The 22,439-nt window shown below is 43.3% G+C and overlaps 1 protein-coding gene across 4 annotated transcripts in view; it reads right to left on the reverse strand.

Moving 5' to 3' along the window:
* Positions 1-22,439, reverse strand: part of LOC116939888 (uncharacterized) — a 93,483-nt gene that overhangs the window by 48,186 nt on the left and 22,858 nt on the right. For all 4 annotated transcript variants that reach the window (XM_032948888.2, XM_032948887.2, XM_032948889.2 and 1 more), the window contains 7 exons: positions 18,751-18,800; positions 13,507-13,702; positions 11,850-11,960; positions 10,641-10,740; positions 4,598-4,718; positions 1,753-1,816; positions 166-255 (listed from right to left, as the gene is read on the reverse strand). In XM_032948888.2, coding sequence (XP_032804779.2) covers positions 166-255; positions 1,753-1,816; positions 4,598-4,718; positions 10,641-10,740; positions 11,850-11,960; positions 13,507-13,702; positions 18,751-18,800 — 732 coding nt within the window. The remainder of the gene's footprint in view (positions 1-165; positions 256-1,752; positions 1,817-4,597; positions 4,719-10,640; positions 10,741-11,849; positions 11,961-13,506; positions 13,703-18,750; positions 18,801-22,439) is intronic.

Raw genomic sequence — 22,439 nt, forward strand, 5'->3', positions numbered from 1 at the left:
CATTCAGTCTCTGCACTTGACAACTTGGCAGAGTCGCGGAAGGCTGAAATGTGTATTCGAACCCACGATCCCAACAGTGCCGGCTCAGCGCTCTGACCCTTGGGCCACCTTGGGCCACCTCGACGGGTGGCAATGTTCACAGCTGTACAGGGCGAGGCAAGGGACCTGTGTCGCTGGGCCGTGCCGAGCGCGATGCAGAGGCGTGGCATCTCTGTAATCCAGCATGTTTGCATCCACGCCCCATCCGAGCAGATCCTGCGAGCACCAGCGGCAGAGGAGGAAAGTGCAGACCAGGTCATCTGCCATGCAAGACCCTCTTCGGTTTTCGTCGCCTCCTGAATACATTCGAATGCTGGACAACACAGCTACAACAAGAGGTACCACTGCTCAGTGCTCATTCAGGTCGCCTTCATCATTTCCCAGCGAGAACGCAAGCACGAGATGCTCATCACTCTCCAGAGGTCAATCACTATAAATGTATGTCGATCGCCAAACCGGGGGTAAAATTTTATGTAACGCTGCTTGAATCAATAGCGATTCTCCCTGCCTATGCTGTAGAACGAATGTGGGGCTGGGCTGGCAGTGGGACCGCAGCAAATGAATAATTAAATGCATTTGTACGTAATAATTAAAGAACCCATAAGTGAAAATTGGCGTGAGTGCATGTGAAAACAAATACATTTGTGTGCTGGTTCCACACATTAATCAGAAGGCATTGCTTAAATGTCTCCTGTGCTGTATTTCACTGAGATAGACGGATTCGAGATGGAGAGAAAGATAAAATAGTTTTATTTTGGGTAACAGATGCAGTTATTGGAACTTAAAGTTATGCAATGGATAATTAACGATGCACTGCATACGTATGACTTTCTATGCACATGCAACACGTGTGCCACCACTATCAAGTCGTAAGCCCTTTTATGGCATATGTCTATTTCCAAATAAAAATACAACAGTGTCAAAAAATATTTCACATTTTTCTAATGCGGTATGATTACCTTTGAAAATCGCTATGTGGTAAAAATGGTTTAAACTCGGTAGCCCATCACTTAAACGAGCAGCATTGGCAAGTGCATACACACAAAGATCCCCCATATTGCCTGAACAGATTGTAGGGGCAAGTGCTGTTAGCGAGCACCTATGAAGGCCTGCACGGCACATGAGTGGCGATGTTTACACATCGCGCCAGGTACTCATTTGAGGCCGAGTCGCGTGTGTGTGTATATGTGTATATATATGTGTATACACACATATATATGTGTATACACACATATATATACACACACACGTGCTCATATACACGCGAAGGCATACGTAGCACATGTTTAAGGTATGCGCAGTGCTTCAGTATGCACGTATAAATAATGTTTATTGTTACATAGCAATGCATGTAATTATTAGACCAGGATAGGCTCGGCGAGGAGTCTCATGTAATCCTCGTGTGGCTTTTCCGGGTGCAGCCACGCGTTTGAACATCTCTTCGCTCAAGCTCTCGCCACACACAATCGAGAGATCGTCGGCAGGAGCTGGGCGACCTTCCACAGCAGCAGCAGCCGCAGGGGGCATCGGCGGCGAACGTGCGAGGCGAAAACGTGAGAGCAGCAAGAAAGGCTCAAGCGCGTGGCACCAACCCAGACGAAGCCGAAACTCGGACTATGAATGAGCGTTTGGCGTTTGGCAGAAAGAACCCCTCCCCCCATCCGAGTTCAACGACAGGCAATGATGGCCCAGCCACACCGTGCGACCTCACACCTGGATGGCCTCCGTGTCCCCAAAGTGAGCGGCCGTGTGCAGCAGGCTGCTCCCATTGATGCACCTGTGGGGCAGGGCGACACACAAAGTTCACCCCCCCCCCCCCACACCCACACCATAGCCTGAACAGACTGTTGGGGCACGTGCTGTTTAGGGAGCACCTATGATGAAGGCCGGCACTGTGGCACACGTGGGGGTGGGTGGGCAGCACCACGCCCGACCGCCTCTTGTCTCCCCAGTGGCGATGCTTACACACCGCACCAGGTACTCGTTTGAGGCTGAGTGGACCTAGGGGAGTCCCACCGGCACAGGCAGGACACGGCGAGTGCGCCTGTGCAGTGCGGGGAACACCCCACGTCTCCCTCTTGTGGCATCTGTTTGCAGTGGACGAGAGGCGAAGGCTCACAACGGTACAAAGTGACTTTGTACCGTTGTGAGCGTTTAGCACAGTCACACGGAGGAGAACATAGCATCGCGACGTTTCAAAAGGTGGCCCTTCTTCATGGCAGAGTCTATCCTTCGTGTGCTCCTCATGCGCGCAGTGTTATTGGCGAACGTTGAGTTTCCGTTGTTTGTGCTTGTGTACCACTGCCAATGGAGTAACACAGAAACGGTTTAATCCCAATGCGAAACGGCCTTTGCTTGGTCACTGCAACGTGGCACTCTTTAGTAACTATTTATTTATGGGTTTGTAAATATGACAGTTTTCAACCGTTAAATTGTGTGGGTGGAAAGAAAACAAATGGGCTTATATGTCAAACATACTTCATACATTAACCTCGAATGTGTATCCCACACAGACTTAGAATATTTTTTAGTTTACTGGCCTTCGACACTTGCGTTACCCAGCCACATTTGTTTAAAATTGCAAACTCCGGGCTGGTTTCAACCTTCGGGATCTCATAAGCAGAGTCGGGCTTGCCAAACAAACTCTGCTGATTTAATGTATTTTGTTGCGTCAGAGTGCACGTGCATAGCACAATACCCATACGGGTATGACCATAGAATTATATAGATATGAACATAAAAACAAATGTGTGGACATGGTCGTCGGGTTCGTGGCACAACGCGCCAACTGCTACTCTACCGCTCCCCACACTCACACACCTATACACACATGCACACTCCCAAATAAAGACGACATGAGGAAATGTCTCTACAAATAGTCACCTCCCACCCACGAACAGGCATATGAGGTCATTACCAGGCAAGTCTCTTATGGAAAACAACAGCCCCGGCAGCATGGAACCCATTAAGCCAACTCTAGCATTGCATGCACGTGTATGTATTTTGAACTTCTTCCGCACGGTACGTAGCCAGCCGTGCTAATCGGAGATAGTATGATGACCATCAGTCATGATCTATCAACTGCTGGATGAAGGCTTCCTCAAGCCATCTCTGACGCTCCTACGATGTAACAATCCACCTAGTGCCTGCACATGAGCCAATTTCATCGCTCCATCTGCTCGGTGGGACATTATTTTCTCAGTGTACCCAGGCACATTTGCCAAATGAGAGCAACAGGCTCAAAGGCAAAACATGTGAAGGAATCTACACCTGTATCAGTTTAGCAAGAGTTATTTTTTTTCTTTATTATGCAAATCTGCCAATTGAAGTTTCTGAAAGAGCTCAATTTAAGAGGGCTACTTGGGAATTAAACCAGCGTACAGAATTTCCACTTAAACGGTAACAGCAATAATAAAAAATGAATCTGTTGGTGTTTTGCAAACATTTGGAGTCAAATTCCAGACATTATCGAGTCTGACATGTTGCTATATCCTTAAGAGCAAGGCCCTCTGTTGTTTCGCGGACATGCTATGCGTAGGCGGTGCAATGTTCTCAGAATAGTTTTGTGCAGTTTGTAAACAGCCCGAATCACCGCTCTTTTACGCAATTTCCTGCACACTGAAGGGCTCGCTTGAGTGGCTTCCAAACCTGCACCCACATTACTTTTATAGTCGTAATGAAACACCTGGCTATGCTATTTATGCCTCGTGTTTGCTTATGTTGAGCCTGTAAATAGATTTTTAAGCCAATGAAATATTCACGTGTTGCTATATAAAATATAAATCTGCAGAAACTCAGATTAAAACATGCAAAAAAATGTTTCACAACTGAATACAGGTGACATGGCACATGCCCTCAACAAGAATGCATTCGCTTTTATATTATTTATTATTCATGTATGTGTATTTTACCAAAAAATTATGTACATAATTCTAATGTAATTATTTCTACGTTTTATATTATGTTAGGCATTCTGCACATTTTTGGCAATACACATTAGCAAAGTAATTATATTGCATTAAAAAACCAATCACACTGCAAACATACCTTCTTGAAAAAGGGTGAACATTTTTTACCGCCATCATCTCCAATAATTAAAATTTTCAACGATTACTTTAAGTTTCAGCAAGAAAACATTTATAGTTACATACACGATAATGATTTCCAATGAGGCCATGTAATGATCTGACTAACATTTTTTCAAGTATCCTGAGCAGGATGCATCCTTAGCAGGATGCTTGGTGCAGTTTAAAGTGAAATGTCACGTCTAATTGATACATTTTCGTGGTGAGAAGTGTTCTTAAATTTACTGGTGAGCCAAATAAATAATTGGTGCGTTAAAAGCATTTACACCTGACAACTTGATTTGTTTGGGTATATCTGGTGATGAAGGATAACATGACACAAATTTGTCCGGATCATCAAGTGGCCTAACCCAAAAAATATATTCTGAATCAAAATATTGGCTGTGAAAACCTAACTGTAAAATTAAGAAATATTTGTTTAAATATTGAGATACAATATAATTATTTTGTTGTTATCATTGCCGTTTAATTACCTGCAACTCAGGCTCGTCAGCTGTCGCTTGCCACTGATGTGGTCTCCAACTATGGCTCTCAGCTCAGCAGTATCTCCATTCATAATTGATGACACAGCTTGTCTCCAAAATTCTTCATACTCTAAAGAGAAAAAAAAAATGAACATGAAAAAAACATCATTAGACCTCCTTTGCCAGTACCAACATGTAATAATAGGGTTTTCCCCCTTTTTTCTGCCAACAAAACTGAAACCTTTTTACGAGGATTCATGTCTGCATTAACCACAATACCTGCAGTCAAAATGCAAACAAAAAACATACTATGATAATATATGCATTGTATGTTTTTTTGTTTGCATTTTGACTGCAGATATTGTGGTTAATGCAGGCATGAATCCTCGTAAAAAGGTTTCAGTTTTGTTCCCAGAAAAAAGGGGGGAAACCCTATTATTATTACATGAAAAAAACACTTAGACGGATGGAACAGTCACTATTGAGCCTGCTAAGTTGCTTGATAAACAGTTCGTGGAAACATATTTGCACATCTGGAGTACGTGTTTCCTAGCACCACACCATTAAATGCTATGCCCACACTACTGAAAATATGGAAGTCATGGTCCCTTCGCCGAGACATTGGCCACATCCATGCCTTCATGAACCCCTAACAGAACCTTGATTTTCTTTAGTCACTGTAATGGGAAATGAACATAATTCATGATCCAGCCAGGATTGTAGCCAAAGTCTATGCCAATATGGTGCAGCATTCCTAGCATGCATATGCAGCTGGAAGCAATTGTACTACAAATTATAATCCCTATGCTATTTATAGTAAACATTTAAATTAAGGTTACTTTTGTGAGTTTTAGTCATGCTTTCAGATGTTTTGCCAATCTGTGCAGAAGTGGCAGAGATTGGAACATTTTTACTTAATCATAGCATCAGAATTAAATTTTATATGGAGAAAACGCACTCCATTTGGTTAAAAACTAATTCCCATGGTTAGTTGATTTGTGATTACTAAACATGATAAAAAAAACGTAATTGAGCTGGCACCGTCGAGATCCTTGGTTGAAATCCAAGCAGTCGCCTTCAATGAAATCAAGTTCTTAAGTGTAGAGAGTTCATAAATCTCAGCACAGTCATCAATGACTAAATTTGGTTCTACAATTAATTTGGCGAAAAGCCAGCTCTGAGAATTAAAAATATAATTTTGACTGTGAGCGTGACAAAAAATATTCTCATTGGCAGAGTGGATGGGAAACTGCTGCCTTCTTGTGTGTGGACCACGGGTCACTTCAAAGGATCTCAGAGGTAGCTCTGTGATATCTGCTTCCATGGGCCATTCTCTAACAGAAGGGTTGTACTGCTCTGTGAGAGATGCAAATGGAGAGTTCATCGCGTAATGAGGCTGATAGCACAGTTGGGATAACATTGAAGGAAATGCACAAAAAAGTGTCTCCTTGCTAAACTGAGCTCCATTATACACGAGTGATAATTCCAAATTCCTATTATTATATATTTTTTATCAAGTTTGTTTACCCAGGAACTTGTACTTTACTACCAATTTCTTTGCAGTAGGGGGCGATTATCACTACGCATTTTCCAATCGCGTAATTTGCGGGGGAATTATTCATATTTGGACCGTGACACCAGCACACAATGGCCCACTCTTGCGAATGACATCACAGGATCTCGTGAGGACTCGTCACCGCCTCAATGACAGAAACCAGCCAAACCACAGTACAACCACCGTCGATACACCAGAAAGTGATACTATTTTATCGACCCCCTCATTAAGATTTAAAATCGCCACTCTTGGATTATGTTAGGTGCTTTAACCACAACACCGCACAGTAAACGTATGTATCTTGTGTCTGTTGCGTATTTTATATTGTAGAGCCAGTTATTCCATTTGTTCACTTGTCCACAACCTCAGTGGTATATTTATATCGTTCACAATTCAGAATCATAATCTTTATTTAGACTGGAGTAATCCGATGAGCTATGAAGCTCTTTTTCACAGATTTTACTGGACATCTGTGATTTTGCGACATCAATGTATTCCCTATGCATCACGGAAACTTGTATTTGTCCGTCCTGTGTTTTCACAAAATGTTTATTTGATAAGGATAAAAAGGTAATTCAAACTGCTGTTCAGTCTCGGTGATCAACAGCCTCTTCAATCGCAGTTACATTAATGTAATTACATGGCCCAGTGGACGGTTACACTAAAATATACGTAAAGTATTACAATTAACACCTAAATAATGTTCTGAGGCTTTTTTGAAGTAAAAGAGGTATTTAAGGCATGGGAAAGAGCACTATATTGGACATTGAATTGAAAATCCAAGATAATTTAACACGCATGCCTATTAGAAAACTAGCAGTCAGAAAATGGGATGCAATCAGGCCCTCTGACCCCTACCCATCTGGAGAATCATACATTCCACAGCACAGCCCAACATAAAGCAGGTTCATCGCCATAATTTGCTTAATATAGTGTCAATGCCTTTGGTTCTCGGCACGGTGGTATAGGAGGTATCATACGTATTTTGAGATGGCTTTGGCAATGTCATCAAACCTGCATCACAATACGCGGTATTCTCTAGAGAGTACAATAACATTCTGACACATGCATCTGTGTGGCGACATTAGATAATCCAGATTAGCAGCTGTAAGCACAAAACATTGTAGGTTAGAGAGCAAAAAGCAATATGGCAAGGCAGTGCATTGAGAACTCCATTTTGTTATATCATTCGACTGCACAAAGAAGTGTGCATGGGGAAATATTAAATTGCACATACAATGGATATTATATTGCCCCAAACCTATACAGATCTAGACAATGATATTGGTAAGCTGTGTGGTAAGTTTTGTAGAGATTAATTTAGAGATGTTGCAGCTTCAAATAAAACACGTGGACGGACAGATGTAATATTTCCCATTCATAGCAATAAGTAGCCTTTAAAACAACAACCCCAATGTGTGTGCAATGACTATCATCCATCAATTGAAATGTATCAGATGAGTCCGTACTAAATCTTGCTATGCTACCAAAGGGCAACTAAAAAGATGTGAGGTAGACTGACCAAAAACATCTCACCAACTTTATGTTGGACATATGTTTGTTGTATTCTCAAAACACAATCTTAACCCTTTCCCGTTCCGATGACGTACACGGACTGGAAGAAAAAATAAAATAAAATTACTTCATCGGTTCTGAGGCTCCCACAAGGCTATGTGGGAGGACAAGTGGCACAGGTTGTCGCCAGATATCAGGGAGTGTGGTCGTGTCACTATCGTTCTCTGTGGTGAGTGCAACGTCAATAAACGCAACGGCGCTACGCCTCTCTAAATAAAATTGACGCTGAACCGATTGCGCGCTCTGAGATTCAGCGGTGAACGGGACACCACCCACCCTGCAACTTGCAGTCGTCTCGGATCGGAAAAAGGTTAAGAACAAGTCGGTGAGACATGCATTGGAGTGGTCACCAGTGGTCGGAGATCAAGAAGAAGCCAAGGGCAAATGGGGGGGGTATTATGTGCAGGTGACCCTTTGAGGTTGGGTGTGCAACAGCTGTAGGACCTGGCAGGACAGAAACAATGGCCTGGTGTAATGACATCTCAAGGCATCGGCAGTGATGACCACTTAATCGGATCGTGATCTTGAGCGTGATTCTCTGAACTAAAATTGTAAAAAGGCAGATTATCTGACATCTTATCCAATGGGTAATTTTTTTTGTTAAATAAATGACCGTACGAGCTAGTTTTTCTTGTATATTACTGTACTGTAATTATACATTTTGCAGTTTAATGGCCGAAAAGTGCAATGGAAGAAGCAGGAGCAGCTGCTTCACATCAGACTCCACTGGGGGACCACGTGTGTGCGTTGCAGGGATCACTCAAGGTAGATCCACTGCGCTGCACATGAAATGATGATGCAGCATACTATCCGTGTCGCACGAGACAGGATGACAATGCTGTTTGTGGTGAGCATATCAGCAGTCACAGTGGGGCTTCCATGTGAATGAAATATGTTGTAATGCAATACAATGCAGAATGCAGCGATACACAGCAACAAGGTTTGGAGGGGAGGAGGTGCGGGGGGGGGGTTATTTCCATCGTGGTGTTTGATTGGTTTAAAATCCCCCGTGCAATCGCAAATACTTGAATGGTTTTCCATAATCAAGTCCTCTATGGAGATATGTTTCATGGCCGGCTGCCCTCCCATCTCAGATTCTCAGAATGCAGGTGTAATTAAAGCTTGGAGGATGCAGTAATAGCAGCACAAACATTTAACTGTGACAATTAAGCATTAACAAGAGCGTTCAGCAGACTTTGGCGCCTGAATTAATTTCCAGGATTTGTCAGGGAGCATAGGAATGTGGCTGTCACTTAAGAGCATTAGTACCTTTTTAATTGTCAGTAGGTTATTAGAAGATCTTTGATCAACGTTATGTTAATTATAGTTTAAATTAGGAAAAAATTACAGTGTTAAAATGAAAAAAAGATAAACATTGACACATTGTTTTCTTTAATCATCAGTCCACATTTGTAAAATTGCGGCGTTTCATATATCGAGGCAGATAGTTTCGGTGGTTATTTGAAACCTAATATTAAACATTCGCTTCAGTCTTCAAATAATTTCCTTTTCTTTATTTAGAATTTCAGTTTCAAAATGTGCGTTGACATAAAGGGATAAAGCAAGTTATTTCTAGACGGCCTTCGAGGGGTATGGACGACACTACGAGTGGTTAATGAAGTAAACACATCCTGCAACAGTGAGCTCAGTCATTTGGAAAGCACATGCTGGTAAATAAATTAATTACTCTTTGTACACCACCGTTCACTGAATTAACCTCAATTTTGTGGCAGGGGGGGCTGAACAAACGGAATTGATTTACATCCAAAAAAACACAACGTTCAACGGGGGAGCAGAGGAAACAATTAAGTCAGTGTGCTTCAAAGCACAACAAAACATCGAGTGAAAACGAGCAAGGAGACGTTTTCATCTGAGAAATGGTGATTACGATTGTCATGATCAAATAGCTCAACCACTTTTGATTTAAAGCTTTCGTGACTGCAGGGATTCATATTCTTGGTTCTTTCGGTAAAGTCACGTAGAAGGGAAACAATAAAATAGTAAAAATATAAAACAATAAAATTCTCACGACGTTTCGACTGCAGCACAAGCGATCATCATCAGGTGTGAAAACCACAACAAGAAAATTTGAATTTTTTTCCTAAAAAAACCGCCACTTTTTTCAAATTTTCTTGTTGTGGTTTTCACACCTGATGATGGTTGCTTGTGTTGCAGTCGTAACGTCGTGAGAATTTTATTGTTTTATATTTGTATTATTTTATTGTTTCCCTTTTACGTGACTTTACCGAAAGAACCAAGAATCAGGCTCAACCACTGTTCATCAAAAAACGCGTTACAATGTGCATGCGTGTAATCATGATGATTGTTTTATCTGAAAGTAAAAAAAATCAAAGCGGAAATGATCTAAGAGGTTGCATGCCTCCTTAGTGGAATGTGATTTCGCATGCTCTCATGTGGCATCCATTGCTTTAGCTGGGCACTCAATGAAACTACAACTTCGTTTCTATGACCACTGGGGAAGGGAGCCAACTCGGTTCATGAACTGAGCTGTCAAGCTCAGCCCGGTTTCCCCCACATCAGCACCAAACAAGCGGACTCGGTAATTTAGCTTGTAAGCTTCCAAACTTTGATCTCACTGTTAACTCATTTGGCGACGCTGCGTTTGCAGCGGCGCACAAGCGCAAATTAAATTACAAAAAAAAACTCAACACATTCGTCAATAACACTGTTGGCCTTGAAAGAAAAAATATGTAATAGGTGACATTTCGGGCAACGACGCTTTATCGTAGCACATAAAATGTTTGCATGCTGTGAAGAGCGGCACCAAAAGCATCAATCACCATAGCACCCACAAACGTAGCCTATTATATATATAGGGTTTCCATTGTAAGGCCAATGTAACAAACAATGCCACCGAATTTTGGTTTGCGCTTTGCGCCGACGGGGAGACGCGCCACCCACCCAGCATTTGTTTCCGAAGCTCTCTCGTGCGTCCGCCGTCGAGTGAAGAAGGGACTCTCCCTGCCTCGGCTCCCGCAGCACAGCCCCACTCGATCAGCAACTGACGCCGGCACACGAAAGACCACGGGCACAACAACGCGGGTTTGATTGCGGTGCGTTTTTACGGCGAGGAATTCCATTTACGGAAATGATTTACTGCGTTGACGCACGCCGAGATAAATTAATTTGTCGCACTGCCATATAGGCGAGCAACAAGCAACTAAAAGTATAAGTAAAATACATGATTGGTGTAAGACTCGTAAATAAATCGTGTGAGGACAAAGTAAAACGGATGCCACTGGACAAGGCCAATTTGTAAAAACGCGGTCATGCCAAGTGTCTTTGACAATGTCCTGTTTCTCTTTGTAATATATTCATTCAATGCACACTGGCATATTTTCGTCAGTGTATTTCAACAATCTCACACTTTGGCAGAATTTTTCTATAAAAGATGCTACGCCTGATGAGAATGAAAATACAAGAGTTTATGATTTAATCAACACCGCCGCTTTGATTGTCACTATATTTAGGATGAGTATTAAAATTATATTTCTTTATTGAACTATTTTTTCCAGAATGATTCATATTATTACGATAACTGGATTTTTATTTTTATACGGACTCGTTCGCACAATTACATTGCAATTTTGTCATCCAATGAAGTGCACTGATATTTTATGTGCAGTGCAATGTAAGATTAACGTTATGTTATACGTAACAGAAAATAACAGCATTTCTTTTACATGTCTTATTAGTACTGCCACTCATTTGGTTACAATAGGCTTGAAGATTTCTTAGTGTGAAGCGGAAATCTTAAATGATTGTGCTATGCATGTTTTACTGGATACATATTTGACATTGCAATATTTTCCACGAGCAAAGCACTTTTAACTATCAATTAACAGCAAATTGTAATGACACATAAAGCAGAGTAACTTTACACCAAAGCTTACTTACAGAAAACCACATTTAACACTTTATTCAGAGCGCTAAAACAATGCGCCCGTTTAATTTCTCAATATGAACATGTTAAAACAAACCGCATGGTATTTGAAAACCTGATGATCGATTTTAACTTTGCATGCGTCACCTCGCTTTGATTAAACAAGTCGTGGCACCGGAGAGAGCATTTGACGAGCGGTTTGGCAATTAAACATGACGAGCTGTAACCTGTGCGAGGGTGCGATGCGAGGCCTCCACCGCCAGCGAGAAGGCCGTGCTCCGGCTCTTGTTCAGCGCATCGACGTCCGCCCCATTTTGCAGGAGGCACTCGGCAATTTCCTGCGCGCACCCACGGTAATCTTACGTGAAGAGCGTAATCGCCGTCTGCGGCGAGTATAAACGTCTGCACGTCGCGTGGAAGCGAACGCGTGTTTTACCCCGCGTGCCATCTTGGAAGTGTCCACGCATTTCCAAGTTATGAAAGAGGGTGCCGCGTACGTACACGTGCGTGAAATAGAGTGAGTGTAGAGGGTGACAGTTATTGGGGGGGGAAGAAAGTGTAGAGTAAAATAGACTCTGCCCTACATTTTTGTTCCATTGTCGATAGAGTGAGTTCCACTATGTGGGATCGTAATTTGTGCTTGTCTTATCGGTGGACTGGCTCCCACCATGGGAATGTTGAATATCCAACAGTGGCCCAGGGACATCAATTAAAGTATGTTAGTTTAAATAGGGAGATGCTTCGATTATTTTTTTTATTAAGGTAAAGGGCGGGTTGCAAGCCACTGAAAATGTGAAAGATGTTCCCATCTGGGCCATGATACATTTCGGTAAATTTAAGGCAACTGTTGCCAGCAATCATCACTGGAAATGCATTTACTATGGGCAACTATAGCAACTTGTAATAGCAATGGCATAAAGTGACGATGTTTTGTCTAACCAATGAAAACAGAGTTTATCGATACGCATGTTTAAATAACAAGGATTAGTCTACAGAGTGCACAACCTCGAGTCCACTATGTGACCTCTGTCTATAATCTGATTGGAAGCTGTCACCCGAGTTGCCCACCAGGGGAAGCCGCGATGCGATTTGTCCAGGATTGGGTACCAACATGTTTTACAATAGAAATCAGTGCGGTAACCATTGCCAGTGTTGATTGCCAGCGATTGTTCCCAAGTAATATTCAGAATGATCAAACAGAGAAACAGTGACATTTACAGGATGATGTTAAAATTGTATATATGCTCAAGAGATTTGGGAGATCCAGAGTGAATTTCAGAGACATTTCCAGAAAAGGACTAACAAGGGACAGTTGTTCACCACATTCGCACTGTGGCATGTCCATCAGTCTCCATGTGTGCGTAAGGCATTAGCAGTGCTTCTTAAAGTCTTTAGTATAGTGGCCTCCCAATCAAGACCACTGCTGCCTGCGTCTCCCCCATCCACCCTCCAGACCCAAAACATCCAACTAAGGTTTCTAAAATTGTATTACAGAGCATGTCTCTAGTCAATAAGGGGTTAGAAAATAATTGGTCTATGTTGAGTATCAATGTGGTTTGTCGCCACAATGCGGTGCTGATGTTACCAGCAGACGTTACAAATTTATCCTGCACGGTATCCATTTCCGCAGTCTGGGCCCTCCCTGAAGGCATGTAACTTGCTGACCCGCCCATATTCGACATCTGTAAAAAAAAAAAAAAAAGAGCTTCATAGCTCATCGGATTCCTCCAGTCTAAATAAAATAATCTGATCTGACAAACCCACGAGTTGAGAACCGCTGCCTCGGTGCATCAAGAGCTCTAGGTTGAGAAAGTCTGGGTGGGGAGGGAAAGCCTGCCCGCCCGCCCGCCCGCCCGCCCGCCCGCCCGCCCGCCCCCCTCTCACGACGTGTCCTCGGCGGGCGGCGACGTGCAGCGGGGCGTCCCCGCTGCACGGATCACGAGCGTCCAGCAGCGTCGGACGGGCGACTCGAAGGAACGCGGCGGCGCCGCGGGCGGCACGCGGCGCGGGCTCCTGCACTGCGCGCAGCAGTGCTCTCCGCCACGCGTCCACGTCGCTCGCAAACACCTCGTACAGGAACCTTGTACAGGTGGGGGGCAGAGAGGGTAGAACATCGGCGAGCAACTGCAGTGTGAACGCGCGTGAAGGCTGAGGCGTAGAAACACGAAGTGGGGGGGGGGGGGGGGGGGGGTGATATGATCATTGTTAAACAAACTTTAAATAAATGTCAGTCGCTAAACAGCGACAATCTGGTCTGCTTTAACCTGTCGTACATTCCGCTCGAGCTCTCAAAAATTTGCCCAACTTCCATGAAAATCCGCCAGTCGTGTTAAATATTGTTGCAGCGTTTTTTTTTTAATGTAGCTATTAGAATCCAGAAGGGGGGGGGGGGGCTAAAATCGTAAATAGGAGGGCCTCAGCTCCCTACATCCCCTCCCGTGCTACAGAGCTGACGCCGGCGTACGCTATCATTTCGAGTGTTGCGCTCAACTTCGACGCACGACGGCTCGTTCAGATTCCTTCGGGGAGAAGAATTTCGTTTTTTTGTGCAACTTTTATTGTGCTGCAAGCTTTCACATTTTAAGATGGTTGGACCGTGTCACGTGCACAGCACAGAAAGTAGCATGGCAAGTTATATCACAGACTCTCTAAATTCCACGTTACAGCAGATGGTGCACTGATAATCCCCTGTAATTCTCCGTGAAAATGACCCTGTGCCAGTGAGAATCTAGCTGCCAAAATTGACCCTGCCGGTGAGCACATAGACAAGCCACATAAAGCATACTACAAAACTAAATTCCAGTGGTTAAAGCAGACATTCATAACCGGGGGAATCTCTAGGCGGAGGAGGTGTCAAGATTGAGAAGTGCAGAAGGGTGGTGCAGCCCCCTGGATAACCAAATATTCACCATCAAACGTCCGTGTACAAGGTTAAGTCACGCGTATGGCATACGCTGCGGGGAAACTATTTCCCCCGTGATTCCCCTGGCTTTATTTGCTGCCAAATCATAAATGTACTTCAAACACGGCGTGTTGTTTAGTTGCACCAATCCAGTGCGTACAATCGAGAAGTTGGTGGCGATATGTACGAGTGCAGGCAATTAGTGAGATTTGTGCATTTCTTGTAAAAAAAGATGTTGCTCATAAATCAACTGTCGCTTCCAATCCCCTCCTGACATTCAGCTGCTGGCCATAACGTAAAGTACTGGTAAGTAAAAAAAATATAAAACATTTACTGCGCTCAACAGTGAAATTAAATCGGTGTTTTGGCAGCGATGGCTTTTTAGGTCTCATTCTGGCAATTAATCTGTCACTCTGAATCAACAGTCATGTTAAAAATGTAAATGTACGTGGCTGTGTTAGCTTAGCGGCATACTGGGTAACAAAAGTTAAAATTTAGATCTGGATATTACACGTAGATTTCATAAAACACCTAGTAATATGGTCTCAGATAAAGATGTGGATAATCTTAGAGACCTTGCCTCCAGACTGTGGTCTTATTCATACGAAATGTGTTCAGTTACAAAGTGAGAGTCGTTACTGGACCATTGCAAACAATGAGTTGGGATGAACCTTAACATAAAATATATAATGCAATTAAGTCATCAATGATTTTCTTGATTGATTCATTCATAACTCAATACATTATTTAATTGGTTGACTGCTCAGTTACTTAATTTAATATGTGATTATTGTATTAATTAATTCATTCAGTAACCTGCCAAAACAGGCCTTCCAGTAACACAATAATACCTCAGTATTGATCTTTGCTCCGGTTGCCTCTCAATGTAATATTCCTATTGGTGTGTCGAACCGGAATGTTTCAGCCAGATTTGAAGGTAGATGCCTGAAATCCGGTGACTTTGATGGGTGTTGGTGAATGACACTGGGCTGGAGCCAGTGTACTCAAAAAACTGACCTACAAGGTAATGTTGTTCCTATACAAGAACTATAGCACGTTGTGAGAATTTTATTGTTTTATATTTTTATTATTTTATTGTTTCCCTTCTACGTGACTTTACCGAAAGAACGAAGAATATGAATTCCTGCAGTCACGAAAGCTTTAAATAAAAAAAAATATAGCAAGTAGGTTAATGAAAATACAATACATTTGTGTGGAAGTTAAGCATTATCTCCTTGTATTATATTGCATTGCTCCTAACAGTTCAGCTTCCTCCCATACAGTGAGGGAAAAAAGTATTTTATCCCCAGCTGATTTAGTACGTTTGCCCACTGACAAAGAAATGATCAGTCTATAATTTTAATGGTAGGTTTATTTGAACAGTGAGAGACAGAATAACAACAACAAAATCCAGAAAAACGCATGTTAAAAATGTTATAAATTGATTTGCATTTTAATGTGGGAAATAAGTATTTAACCCCCTCTCAATCAGAAATATTTCTGGCTCCCAGGTGTCTTTTATGCAAGTAACGATCTGAGATTAGGAGCACACTCTTAAAGGGAGTGCTCCTATCTCAGCTTGTATAAAAGACACCTGTCCACAGAAGCAATCAATCAATCAGATTCCAAACTCTCCACCATGGCCAAGACCAAAAGAGCTCTCCAAGGATGTCAGGGACAAGATTGTAAACCTACACAGGCTGGAATGGGCTACAAGACTATTGCCAAGCAGCTTGGTGAGAAGGTGACAAAAGTTAGTGCGATTATTCGCAAATGGAAGAAACACTAAAGAACTGTCAATCTCCCTCGGCCTGGGGCTCCATGCAAGATCTCACCTCGTGGAGTTGCAATAATCATGAGAACGGTGAGGAATCAGCCCAGAACTATACGGGAGGATCTTATCAATGTTCTCAAGACAGCTGGGACCATAGTCACCAAGAAAACAATTGGTAACACAGTATGCCGTGAAGGACTGAAATCCTGCAGTGCCCGCAAGGTCCCCCTGCTCAAGAAAGCACATATACATTCCCGTCTGAAGTTTGCCAATGAACATCTGAATGATTCAAAGGACAACTGGGTGAAAGTGTTGTGGTCAGATGAGACCAAAATGGAGCTCTTTGGCATCAACTCAACTCGCCGTGTTTGGAGGAGGAGGAATGCTGCCTATGACCCCAAGAACACCATCCCCACCATCAAACATGGAGGTGGAAACATTATGCTTTGGGGGTGTTTTTCTGCTAAGGGGACAGGACAGCTTCACCGCATCAAAGGGACGATGGACGGGGCCATGTACCATCAAATCTTGGGTGAGAACCTCCTTCCCTCAGCCAGGGCATTGAAAATGGGTCGTGGATGGGTATTCCAGCATGACAATGACTCAAAACAGACGGCCAAGGCAACAAAGGAGTGGCTCAAGAAGAAGCACATTAAGGTCCTGGAGTGGCCTAGCCAGTCCCCAGACCTTAATCCCATAGAAAATCTGTGGAGGGAGCTGAAAGTTCGAGTTGCCAAACGTCAGCCTCGAAACCTTAATGACTTGGAGAAGATCTGCAAAGAGGAGTGGGACAAAATCCCTCCTGAGATGTGTGCAAACCTGGTGGCCAACTACAAGAAAAGTCTGACCTCTGTGATTGCCAACAAGGGTTTTGCCACCAAGTACTAAGTCATGTTTTGCAGAGGGGTCAAATACTTAATTCCCTCATTAAAATGCAAATAAATTTATACAATTTTTGACATGCGTTTTTCTGGATTTTGTTGTTGTTATTCTGTCTCTCACTGTTCAAATAAACCTACCATTAAAATTATAGACTGATCATTTCTTTGTCAGGGGGCAAATGTACAAAATCAGCAGGGGATCAAATACTTTTTTCCCTCACTGTAAGTAGAAGTGTTGAAAGTTAAATAGGCAAAACATCACAACCAGAACCCTTCGAAAAAAAAGAATCGTAATCCTACTCAAGGTAGGCTTCGACACCTACAAATAAAAGAGGGTCACATGCCCTGTGCTTACTTCCTCCAGGTCAATTAAGACGGAATAAATTATTGCATCTCTTTCAATCATCACTTACCCTCGCACATTTTTTTCTTCATCTGCTTAAATCACAAGGCCATGAAACACAGCAACAATCACGTTTTGAATTAATATGAATAAAAAAAGTGTTTGGCTTGTGTTTGTGATTCACTTTCAAGCAACAACTATCAGTGGGAATCCAAATGTAGCAGGCTTATTATCCCTCTCCTATATTGATGCCCGATGCAGCAGCTGCCATCACATTACTATACCTTGCATGTCTCAAATAGCTGCATGCACTTAAATACTTACTGCCAAGCATGCAAATCATGAAGGCCACCCAGGAAGAAAGATTGAATGAATCCATGGGAATGGAGTGATCGATAGGGGACAGATGTACCGATCCATGGTGGGTATGCACCATGAGCTCACTCCCACGATCCGTCAATAAAAACTCTCAGGGGACTGCCCCACGTTGTGTTATTTTACCATTTTAAATGCATGCGCATTTCACAGAAATCTTTGCTGTGCAAGCCCCATCTGGATAAACCTCACCGCAAGGGCAAATGATGTGGCTGATGGATCCAGTGTTCAATGTTGCTCAATGAAACAAAAAAAACCAATGTATTTTTACAGAAAATAAAATAAACTAAAACTTAAATAAGCGTTTTTATTTTACCACTGAAGCTATACAGCTATTTTTCAGAAGCAGCCTGGCCACAAAATGAAAAACCAGACAACCCAGAGAAAAATCCACACAACCATGGGGAAAACATGCAAACTCCAAATATCCAAGTGTCAGGATCTAACCCACGACCTCCTGCATACCAGGCCAGGTAGTTAACGTCTCGCCACCATGGCACAGTGATAACACTTGCGCCTCACAACAAGGATCTGGGTCAAATTCCCAACTCGAGCACCTTTCTGCGTGGAGTTTATTGTTCTGCAAGGGTTTCTTCCAGGTGCTCCAGCTTCCTCTCACAGCTAACATCAATCTCATGAGTGTTGGCCGAACATCCCAAATTAGGGCCTCCTGAAAGAGAGCCTTTGTGGCTTTCCTGGGTAAATAATACAATATTATTATTTGTTATTCAGGGCTCACCTCACTGAATAAGTATAATAATAAAAACAATAAATCTATCCAAGTAGGACATCTCGCTCCTCAATCATGCGACCCAATCGCTTGGAGAAGATGACCCGATTTACCCAAACTTACTTTGTGTTGGCACCGAGACGCTTGCTCTTCGAAGTGTTTTCAAAGTAAATCTGAAACAAGACACAATTTGACGAGAACATAACTTTGAGCACATGAAATGCGTTAAGCTAAAGGTGCCGCATTGCAATTCCTCGCTCATGCTCATGTTGGCGGAAGCACCATCCACAAGAAGAAGCTCCAGTGAGCACTTGGTAGAGGGTATTTGGCCTACTCTTCCACGCTGCTCAGACATCTTGTAAAAGGTGGGAGCACACACACACTTTACCCCACCACACACGACCTACCGTTGGCTATGTATGGTGCGAAAGAAGTTCAACATACATACCGGTCGACTAACTGTAGTGTATCCATTATACTTGTTGGGTGGACAGAGGTGAGGGGGGGGGGATTAAGAAATGTGCCCATTGTTTCAAACGCCATGTCAGGAGGTGAGGAATTGAGTTCAATCAAACTCAACTTAACTCCTAGATTTCATTTAAAGAGCCCTTTTCCACGGTATTGACATGTGCACAGCTATCGTATGCAGGCGGTGCAACTGCACCGGGGCCCAATTGACTGGAAGGGCCCAGGCACCGGGGTACGAAGAGGGAGGAAGGTGGATAGAGGTCCTCGTAGTAGGGCCCATTCCAATCATGCAATGCCACCGAGGCCCATCTATTAACAAAGCAAAGTATTGGCTGTTTTATTCCTACAGTGCCTCTTTGAATCGTCATTCTCACAGAGTACTACATAACTTTTAAGTGGTCTGCTCAGCTTTGGTAAAGCGTCATTAACCGTGCATAGGATATTAAAGTAGTGTGAAGTAATATCATCTGCCTTGAATATGAATCATGAAAATGGAATATTTTGGCCAAAAAACCCTCTTTCAGTGATTACAATTTAGGGCTGTGATTTGATTCAAGGATGGATATTTTCTGTAACATAATTGTGAATTGTAGCCCTTGTTTTTACTGAAGGGCTCACGTAACCAATTACATATAACATACGCCAATAAATAAAAACATTGATTCTTACACATACAAATTGATGCACATATTGTGCGCTGAAGATTGATGAATCCATCCATTCCACCCCGAATAAGTACAAAGAGTCCATGAATAGATACTTACATATCAAATCAGGTTTAATGTATAGGAGCCATTCCTAATTCGGATACATGCTACACTACATTAAATAACAACTCTTAAGTCGCAGGGTATGAAAACAAGACTTAAATGGCACGACCTCAGCACCAGCCACGCACTTTCCACAATTCCTGAACCTTCCAATAACACGGCGGCACATTGTACCTTCCTGAGAACTGACCAGGAGTCTGTGATAAATAATAGGTGTTGACGCATCTGTGTGGAGCTGACCGAGCGCAACCCTTATTTTGCCAATGGTTCTATCCACGGGAACCTTCCCGCGACTCGCCGAAGCAGAACGGCCCCGCTGGTGAGATTGCTACGGAGGGATGGGATCTATCCATCTCTCCGGTGTCCCTACTGTTTGGCCCCCCGTGCTTCTTAATCGCCCACCCTCACCGCCAACAATAACCATCCTGGCTTCTGAATTGGCGGTCCCTGACTGGGACGCCCATATTTATACATTTTAATGATCGCTCGCTGCACTCCCGTTTTGTTCGATTCACGTAAAAATAAATACAGTAAATAAATAATTCAACCGCCATGGGTTTTTTTTTAGGCCGTCATGTCTTTTGGCCAAAATAACTTTAGGGTATTACAGTAATTTTGGTGAAATTCATGCAAGGTGGAGAACAAAAAAATAGCCTCTCGTTTCCTTCAAAGCATTCATTCAATATACAGGTCCTTTTTGTGGTTTGTTGTTTTATGACGTTAAATATTGGACTATTGCTGCCAACCCATAATGACCAGCGTGGTGAAGCATGGTCAAATAACCCCCATGAGCGATGCAGTGTGGGGAGGCCTGCGAATTATTATTACTAATATTTATTCTAGTAAAATAATTTACGAACCGTATGCATAGTTGCAATGTCGCACACAAAGCATAGTTCTGATGGGACAATCACACTGCAACCAGCAGTGAATAAATATTTACATTTTTCAGTGTGCACGCAAATAATTGGTTTCAGCCTACAAATTTTTTTCAATGTTGTAGGTACAACCATCAAGAATATTTAAAAAATGGCAACTGCTGCTTTTGTGTTCAAGCAGAGCTTCATTCAAGTTGACAGCCACCAACAAATTGTCCTGCGTTGTCCAGATAATTCCAGCCGGAAATGTCTTCTCCACTTTGCACAACGACTCAAGAATGCAGTTTAGAAATTACGTCCGATCGAAAAGGCTGTATTATACCTGCGAGGGACTGTCGCCGTGAATTACATAAATTTTAGGCTGACAGCGGCCGCTGTGCGATATCAAAATGGAACACCTGTGCATTTGTCATGCTGGGGCAAAGAGGGATTCGTAATAATAGTTGTAAAACTCCAGTTTGAAATAGTCGTGCGTGAATTGAATCGGTCTGGCCCTTCACGTGAATGCACAGACAAGAGCACGGGCAGGGAGGCGAGCGTTTGAGTTCGAGGCACAGGGGTGTGCCAGCAGCTTCGGACGATTACAGCCAGGCCGAGGGAAAATGGGACAGCGGCAATTGTTTGACTGATACCAACATCTAAGGACGTTCGAGAAGCTAAAAAACGTCGAACATTGAACATTAAACGTTAAAGCCGCACGTTTGCAAGCGCACACAATGCCATTTTCGTGTGCTAAGCATTAAAGTTTCATGACGATAATATATATAAAAAAAACATTAATCAGCGTTTGTCATGCAGACAGTGGAATACAATAAGTTTTCGATTTTAATTTCGCCGGTTAATCCGCCTGCCAAGGCTGACACGGCGCCCCCTTGCAGTCACAAAGCGGCAACGACCGCGAGCGTGAACCCAATGGGGTCATTTTTCACGCGCGTTAATAGCCAGCTGCCATGTCACTTGGGACCCCGTGGGTGAGAAAAGCGACTGGCTGGTCTTTCATCAAGCTGACAACGCTACATTGGGCCATACAGGATCAGCCGATACGCCGCCCACGCGCGGCAAACTTAGCGGCGGAGAGACCGTCACTAATCGCTGCTGCCATCGTGTGACTGGTGCCGCTGCGCAGAACTTTGCTCGGGGCAGGCGAAGGCTGTGAAATCAAAGTGGCTCTTCACACGGCACTACTCTGGGGGTCACGGGGCGTGCGACAGCATCGGCCTTTTGCAATATCTCACGTGCAGGTATTAACGTTGTATTGGAGCACTTGATTTCGCGTGCGGATGTCATATATACGCTCAAAGACAAATTGGGGAGCGTGGTAGTGCAGCGTACAGCGTGGCCACGCTACGAATCCGGCGACACGCTCACGGCCAACATCAGTGACAGTTATCTTCAAAGGTCCTGGGCCTCCCCAAGGTGGACTCAGCCTAAAATGAGTACCTGGTGCGGTGTGTATACATTGCCACTAGGGAGCCAAAATAAACTGGGCATGGTGCTGGCCACCCACCCCCTCGTGTACCGTGGCGGCCTTCACAGGTGCTCGCTAAACGCACTAGCCCCAAAATTATGTTATGGCTATACGGGGGGATCTTAATATTTTATATACACTCTATGCATAGGCATCATCACGTAACTGCTGCCCATCAAACCCACTGAACGGTGGTACCAAAACAATCCATCAGCTCACAACCAGCGT

Source organism: Petromyzon marinus, chromosome 7, assembly GCF_048934315.1.
Source record: "Petromyzon marinus isolate PM22_M1 ecotype Great Lakes invasive population chromosome 7, UKy_Petmar_22M1.pri1.0, whole genome shotgun sequence".
Taxonomy (NCBI): Eukaryota; Metazoa; Chordata; class Hyperoartia; order Petromyzontiformes; family Petromyzontidae; genus Petromyzon; species Petromyzon marinus.